General features: G+C 52.2%; 1 protein-coding gene across 10 annotated transcripts in view; it reads left to right on the top strand.

Moving 5' to 3' along the window:
• The first annotated feature begins 6,298 nt into the window (after positions 1–6,298).
• CUX1 (cut like homeobox 1) overlaps positions 6,299–8,361 on the top strand; it is a 349,990-nt gene continuing 347,927 nt past the window's right edge. For 4 of the 10 annotated variants that reach the window (XM_055562788.1, XM_055562791.1, XM_055562787.1 and 1 more), the window contains exon 1: positions 7,858–8,197. In XM_055562788.1, the coding sequence (XP_055418763.1) occupies positions 7,868–8,197 (330 nt within the window). In that variant the 5' untranslated portion in view covers positions 7,858–7,867. Of the gene's footprint in view, positions 6,596–7,857; positions 8,198–8,361 lie in introns of those variants that run through there. The other 6 variants (XM_055562789.1, XM_055562792.1, XM_055562796.1 and 3 more) reach the window with 6 other exon arrangements.

The following is an 8,361-nucleotide window of genomic DNA, read 5'->3' as shown; positions in this document are numbered from 1 at the left end:
AGGCACTCACTGTTGTTTCAGCAGTCTATGTGTCTATGGAACATTCTATTCTTTGTAACTGAGCTCACTGTATATCCTATTTTCCTCTTAAATAATAAATGTTTCACCATGTCACTACACATTTTACTAAACATAATTTTTAGTGGCTACCCAATATTTCACCATTTATTTAATAATTTCTGTGTTGCTCAGTTATGTTCGACTGTTTGAGGCCCCATGGACTATAGCCTGCTAGGATCCTCTGTTCCTGGGATTCTCCAGGCAAGAATACTGGCATGGATAGCCATTCCCTTCTCCAGGGGATCTTCCCAACCCAGGGATCGAACTAGGGTGTCCTGCACTGCAGGGAGATTCTTTACGGTCTGAGCCACCAGGGAAGTGTACTATTGGACTTTCATGTCGTTCCACTTTGTTGTTTTTGGTTTGTTTGTTACCAGGAAAATCTCTTGGATGAAAGTATTTGCATTTTATTCTTTGCTTTAACATGTATGCTTTCCAGATTATGTGTGTGTGAATATTCCAGTAAGAAAAAAATATTGCTAGATTAGAGGCCCACTTTCCTGGCATCTTCCCTTGATCTGACACACAAACAAAATTCTGACATCCTGTGAGATCCTGCTACTAAACCTCTAAAGATATCCTAATACAGATTCTCAAAGCTGACACTAGATCGAATATTTAATGTAAATAAGCGAATGAAAAAACTTTCTTACTCCTTGCTAGATATATCAGATTCCCTCTTTTCCACTGGAACAAGCTTTCAAAATCTTACAAACCACACTTACCCAGGAAAAAATAATACGCAGTCTGACAACGCTTATGACAAAAGAAAACCTAATTACATTTCACGAAAACAAATCTTCATTCAACTCCAAGTGTACAGCTGCACAGATGTGTCATCAAGGGTCTTGCAGAGAAACAAAACAATATTTTGCTTCATGACATGAATAGAATTTCAAAAACTGTGTCCCTGCCCTAGAAGTCCTGGCACCAGGGACATAGATGTGTGTTTAAAATATTGGATGGCAAACTGATATTTTAAAAGCAATATTAATAAGGAAAGGTCAGTATAAATAGAATGCATAGGGTTCATGTCTCCCAGGAGGAAAGAAAAGGAATTAATATAGGGCCTTAGCACAGAACATGAACTTTGCATTAAACAAGATAATAATAATATTTATATAGTCCTTGACATATATCAAGCCTTTCAGACTACTGACGATATACACGATTAATTTCTAGTGATTCAGCAGTGACATCAGTGAGAGTCATACAGGATGGCGTTTATTTCAATAGCATACAGGAAATATGTAATATGACACATATGTGGGCCTCTAATGAGAAAGAAGAGGCAAAAAGGGAATTGAGATGTGATATTCTAATAAACTCTGAACTTTAAGAAAGTTTATATTTGAACATAAATTTGGTAAAAAGAGACTGAGACAGGGGCCATGTGGCTGGTAAGATGGATTTGGGAACTTGTGGGGTGATGAGGAGTCCTGGATCCCTCTTAAGGGGTTGGAAGTCCCAAAGTAGTGAGCCCCTGATTCCATTGTGTTAGTGATTCAGTCACGTGTGACTCTCTTTGACCCCATAGACTGTAGCCCTCCAGGCTCCTCTGTCCACGGAGTTCTCCAAGTAAGAATACTGGACTGGGTAGCCATTCCTTTCTCCAGAGGATCTTCCTGACCCGGGGATTAAACCCAGGTCTCCTGCCTTATAGGCAGATTCTTTGCCATCTGAACCACCAGGAAAAGCTAAATGTATTGTCTAAGCATATGATGGAGCTCCATCTGAAAGACCCAACAGCAAGCCTTTTTGTTTGAGACATGCAGAGAACACAACGTAATCATTAGAGGTGTGGAAAGATACCTAGAGCTAGCGACATTGACATATGCTGTCCAGAAGTGGAAAGCAGACTTAAGTGGTGGGCCACAAATTAAGTCTTTGAAGATTCCAAAAAAGGGTCTTGGAACTGAGCAATGCTGTCACCAGAGAGAGGGGCTGAGGGGGTGGTGAATAGGAGAGTCTACCGTTTAGAAATCATTACAGTTTGTTCTTACAAGTTTGGCAGATTCTTGGTACAATTATACAACTACACATACATTTGGCGTATAGAGATGAATTATGTACTCTGCAGGTAATTACATGTAGCAAAATGTGTACTTTTATTTGGTGGGTATTTACATAGTACAGTGAATCGTGTACTCAGAAATAATGAACATAAAGTATTATTTAGAAAAAACAAAACAATTAAAAGTAGTTTGCTTTTCTTGAGCTTAAAAAAAAAAAAAAAAAAAAGAACCTGGAATCTTTCTTTCATTTATTCCAATAGTCCATGCCAAATTGTTCTGGAAGGCCGTTGCCAGAGAAAAGGAAGATGCTGTAATTTCCCTCTGTTATTCATAATCTTTTGATTTAAAGAAAAGGCCTTTTCAAAGTTAAGTGTCTCAACACTGCTGTCTGGACTGAGATATTCTTAACTTTAAAACATTTGCAGTTTCAGTCAACTTGAATGAATACCTAGATATCATTTTTAGCTTCTCTATTTGTAAAACTGAGATTCTCATATGACTTATTAGGAGTATGACTCGTTTTTTTTTTTTTTAACTAGACATCAAAAAGCAGCCATGTCTTTATGTTTACTTATGAATAAATTATAAAGGACACATTTAGCCTTATGTATTGTCTTTGGTTATCTGAAATATTTCTTGTTGGAAACTATTCAAAACCATTTCTAATTTGAATGCAAAAATACTCAGAAAGTGAATTAAGGTTTTAAAACTGAATCTCTTAAGTTTTGTTTTTAAAACTATCCCATGGGACACAAGATTTCTGAATTTTTTCATTATTCTTGGAGTTGGGTTAAAACCTATTCTCCAACTTTTTCTGGAGATAAAGTTTGTAGGTGAAACTTAATTTTAAGAGTCTGTTATAAATAAGATCTTAGAAGATAGGGACTCTTGTGAGGAGTAAAGAGAATGGCTTTTTTTTTTTTTTTTTAAATAATGGCCTACATTGTAAGACATTTTTCAGTTTGGAAGAAATTCTTGATGTTTAATTCCTTGAAGGAATCAGGTTAACTATATCAGAACGATTACTAAATTAGAATCTTTAGGAAACAGGGTAATATATTTTCCTTTATTGGGGCTATCAAAGGAGGACCAATTTAGTAATAATCAACCCATATGGCATTTTAGAGAATTTGCCAATTTTCACCTTAATTGATTTAATCAAGTATATGTAGCTGTCGGGAGACAAGAGGGTCCGCCAATGCCAGGAGGGTGGGAAAGTGTTTTATAATGTTCTGTAAGTTACATTAATTAGTATTATCACAACCCCATTATGGCCCCTGAATTTTTCTGAGGCAAGATAAAATGGGTCAGAAAAGAAATTTAGGCATTCTGGAGTCATATTTCTTTGTCTGACCTGGTACGAAACTGTAATTGTTTAAAGGTTTCAGGAACAAACATCATTTTGGTCAGTCCTCCCTTCTGATTACTTGGGGGCTTGATTTTTGAAAGATTGAGATGGTGAATTAGTCATATACTCGGGAACTGGGAGTTTTCTTTCCCTAAAGGGAGAGCCTGAATATCAATATCTCTGGGTTGTTTTTTCTTGTGCTTCATTCTAAGTAATACCGTTTTCAAGTCAAGATGCTTCTTGTTTCCTGGGCCAGTTATCTTGCCAGCCTGTCATTGTCTCACACTTTGTTCTAGGTGCTTATAACCATTACTCTGTAGATGCTAATACACTTCTAGGTCCTAAAACCTTTCCACTTTCTGAATATTTTATATAGTACACAGTTTATATAGATCTACTATATTTGGATGTTAGCAGGTCCTCATGATCTACTATGTGGGGGTTGAAAGTCAATCTAAAAAAAATAAGGAAGAAATTAACCTTTTAAATTAGCTATAAGTTGTTCTTATTCTATGTCTATCCTCAAGAAAAGTAAAATGTTCTTTAAAAAGTTTTTTCAGGTCTCTGCTGATTTTTTCAGTCAGCTAATTTTTGATCAGTGACATATCTATAGTGCTTTTCCTTTGAAATGGTAACATGGTGTGGTGCTGGCAAAGTTATTCTAAACTCCCCCTCCCACCCCAAAGAGCAGTTTGCCTTGTGTAACTTAAAACGTTGGTAGAAGAAATCTAAATTTTATTTTAAATAGAGCTTAACATCTGGGCCAGTCAATGTAATGTTTTTTTGCCTAAGTCCAGTTAACATGTAAATAACGTAAATATTACCAGAAATGTGACCAGGGTATTTAATACGCATCCAAATTTATTTCTGAAATATTACCGTGGATTCAGAATCTTGAATTCCAACCAGATGTACTTCTGGAGTATTACACAGGTCATATATATTTCACTTTATTTTGGTTCAAACCCTGGGGATCGACACGATAATTAGATTGAGAACATCTGCACCAAATCCAAACCGTTTCCCTGATCCTTCCTTGAGCCTTCCCCACGGGAGGGATTTTTTTTTTTAACCCCTGCACATTTTATTTGTCTAGTCACCTTTAGAGCAATTCAGAGGTCTCCTCTGTCTGTCACCGCACAAATGGGAGGGAAAGGCAGACGTATCCTCAAGTGTGGGATACGAGAAATCTTTAGATGTGGCATTCCGTCGGGACAGGAGTCGCCAGAGGTGGCCATGCCTTTTCCCGCCAGGGGCCTGGCTCTGGGACAGGGCGTGGCCAGGCGCGGGGCGCGCGGGTGGGCACGTGCGCAGGGACCCGAGGACGCGAGTGTCGGGGCGCCGCTGCCCTCTACCGGGCGGCGCGGTCGGAGCTGCAGCGCGGACGCCGGCCGACCGCGCGCGGGCTCGGGCGCCCCACACCGGGGCGGCCCTCTGCGTCCCGGGGTCGACAGTGCCCTGCCTGGCGCGGCGTCACTGCATCTAGGGCCGAGGCTCCCGGGGCCCGCGCGCTCCCACCCACCTGCTTCCTGCCCCCGCCGCTGGTCAAAGCTGCGGCCGAGACGCCCAGGGAACCCCCCTTTGCGGACCTCGGGAGTCGTGCGTTGTCGAAACTGACGCTCGTGGTCGCCAGTGCCAGACTTGGGGGCGCGTGTGTTCTCCAAATCCTGGGGACTTTCATTTCCAGTCCCTTCATTCAAAAATGCAGAGTTCACTCCAACGATCAGCGTTAAAACTTTCGAACTCAGTTGAAAAGCAATTATATCCCGCTTACATATTTTATTTTGTATTCCCTACAGATTTTATTTACACATAATTTTCAAGATTAAGGAATTTGGGGATTTGTTTTAACTAATTACACGTTAAATGAAGTGCGAGAGAGTAAAAGAACTGTATTCCTACTGGAAACTCATACTCACACGTGTGTGTAATCAATTAAAGATGACGATCATAAAACTTGTGCTTTTTGCCAGGTTTCTTCGAAGAAAGAAATCAAAAGAGAATTGACTTTGGGGTTTTAGCATTCCTGTAAGCCGGGGACCATGCTTTTCCTTCTAAGTGTACCCACACTTTCCAAGTTTTTGCACCCAAACCGATGTGTCTGAACCACAGGAAGTTTCTGGGGCTGTTTCGCTGAAGCGGTGCGGGGGGATACAGATCTGGGCTCCAAGACTTTTCCTGTCGTGGCCCAAGCTGGCACAGCTCGGGCAGGTGGGGGCCATTGGGGCCCCTGGCCACCGGGGGTGAGGTACGGCGCGGCCACCGCGCGGCCACTGTGCGGGACGCTGACGGGTGCAGCGACACGGGGGTCAGTGCTGCCTTCTCCCGGCTCCGGTATCCCCCAACGTGAAACGCTGTTCCCGGCTGACTCGGTCTCTGAATCCGGCTGGGGCGCAGCGAAGAGGGGTGTGCGGCCGCCGACCGCCGGCACGCCTCGTACCCGCCCCGCGGCCGTGGGCCCGGTTCTCGCAGGGTCGGGGCTTGGGCAGGTGGTCGCGGCGGCTCCGCGCGCTCAGCGCCCCGCAGGAGGGCGATCGCAAAGCGGCGCGGGGCCGGCGCTCGCCAGACCAAACGGCCGCCTGCTCTCTGCCCGGGGTCCAGGAGGGGCTGCGCGGAGTCGGCAACTGCGACCCCCGCCCCCCCCGCCAGCCCCACCCTCGGCGCGCCCGAAAACCGCCCCAGGTGAGCCAGGCTCGGGGGGCCTCGTGCTGGGGGCCCGGGGGCGCCCCGCTCCCGTCGCCCTCCAGCGCCCCCTCGGGGCCGGGCCGGCGGCCGTCGCTGCCGCCCCGCCGGGGCCGGGGTCTCGGAAGGGGCGGGGGTCGCGGGCTGGGCGCCGGGCGCCGCGGGGGAGCGGACAGGGGCCGCGCGCGCGCGCGCGCGAGGGGCCCGGCGGCGGCGGCCCGCCGCGCCCTCGGGCTCCGGCTCCGGCTCCGGCTCGGGCTCGCCATGGCTGCGGCGGCGCCGTGAGGAGGAGTCCGCGTGCTCCGTGGCGGCGGCGGCGGCCGGCTCCAGGCCGGGTTTTGGCGCCGCCCGCCTGCTGCCTCCTGGCGGCTCCTGAACTCCAGCCCCCTCTCTATCAGCCTCTCACTCCGTCTCAATATGTCTCAAGATGGCGGCCAATGTGGGATCGATGTTTCAATATTGGAAGCGCTTTGATTTACAGCAGCTGCAGGTCAGGCTTCTCCTCGCTCGGCCTCTCGCCCGGGGGTGGGGGCTGCGGGCGGTCGCGGCCTCCCCCCGGGACCCCGGGCCGCCCGGCCGCCGGGGGGCCGCGGCGGCGGGGAGGAGGGGGGTGCCGGGGGAACGCGGGGCCGAGTCGGGGACAAGTCCCTTTCGCTCCCCGGCCCCCATTGATAACTCGCTTGATCAGAAATTGATCCTCTTTGTTCAATTCATCGATCAGCCCAAGATGGCGCCGGGAGCCGCCGCCGCCGCCACCGCTGCCCCCGGTGTCGGCCCCCACCCCGGGGCGCCCCCCCACCCCCCCCCGGCCCTGCGCCGCCGCCGCCGCGGGACCCGGGGAGGGGGCGGCCCCGGCGGCCCGCGGGGCGCGCGCGCGAGCCGGGGGAGCGGGAGGCTGGCGGGCGGGCGGGCGGCGGCGGACGCTGCGCCGGGAGGGGGCTGCGGCCGGCGGCGGCGGCGGCGCCCGGCCGCGCGCCCCGCGCCCCCCGGCCTGCCGTATTCCCGGGGAAAGTTTGTGGGGAGTTGCTGTGGGGGTGAAGCGCCTGCCTCTCCAGGAGGAGCCGCCGGCGCGGCGGAGCTGGGGCTGGTGGCGCTGTGGTGCCGCCGGCTCGGGGGAGGGTCAGAGCGGCCACCGGCGGCGGCGGCGGCGCGGCCCGGCTCGGCTCCGGCCAGGCGGGCGGGTGGCCGGGCGGGCGTCCGCGCTCCCCGGGCCCCGGCCGCCGCCGCCCCCCGCCCCGCACCCCGGGCTGTCAGCGGGCCGGGACCGCGCCGCCACTCCCGTGCCCGGCGTGGGGCTCCCCCTGCGTGGACCCCGGGGTTTGTTTACGTCCGGGCGGGCGCCCGGGGGGCCACCCGCAGACCCCGCAGCCGCCCCGCTCTTTTGTGTGCCTGCACCAGCGGCACGGACCGGCCCCTCCGCGGCCAGGGACCCGGGTAGGGGCGCTCGGGGAAACTTGAGGGAGGCAGCGGGTGCCCGGCACGCGGACCCCGGGGGTCGGGTGCCCCGGGGGCGCGGGTGCGGGCGCCGAAGGAGGACTGCAACTTTCCCCGAGCGCAGGCCCGTCTCTGCGCCTGGGTGCGCGGTGTGTCGCGGCCCGGGGCGCTTGCTCCCGCCGCCTATCCGGGCGGCCTTCGCCCCGTGCCCGGGGCTTCCCGCGGCTGCCAGTGACCCATCAGCTCCTCTTGGACCCTCTCCTCTGAGGTCCTGCCCTCCTAGCAGGGTCCGCGGCGGCGGCGGCGGGTGGAGGGGGGTGGGTGGGCAATGGAGAGCGCGGCGGGTCCGCTCCGAAATGCCTACCCCGATCGTGTTCTCGAAAGCAAAGCCCCGGGTGTCCCACTGGACAGCAGTGTGCCGGGCCGTGGTCCACGCACCCAACCCCAGGCGCCGAGAGGGGATCGTGCTGGGGCTCCCCATCCGTCTCCCGAGCCGCACCCGTGCCCAGGGAGCGCGTTCCTTCCTGCCACCCCCCACCCAGGGGAGCAGCGCGCCCTCGGGGTCCGCCTGGGACCTGCCAGCTCCGCGCTGGCGGCTCCTGGACAGCCCCGGGACTCTGCCAGGTGGATGTTGTGCGTAGCTGGAGCCAAGTTGAAGGTGAGCGGAGTGTGGGCCCGAAGCTCGGCAAGCGCTGGCGTTGGGGGTTGGAGAGGTGTCTGCGGCTTCGAGGGGCCCAGGGCGGCCAGGAGCTCCGGGTTGGGGAGGGTCCCTCAGCGTCCCTGTGGGACAGCTATTGCTCTCAGCTCTAAGGTGTGCTTGAA

Source organism: Bubalus kerabau, chromosome 23 (genome assembly GCF_029407905.1).
Source record: "Bubalus kerabau isolate K-KA32 ecotype Philippines breed swamp buffalo chromosome 23, PCC_UOA_SB_1v2, whole genome shotgun sequence".
NCBI lineage: Eukaryota > Metazoa > Chordata > Mammalia > Artiodactyla > Bovidae > Bubalus > Bubalus kerabau.
This window is presented reverse-complemented; position numbering and strand designations above follow the sequence as displayed.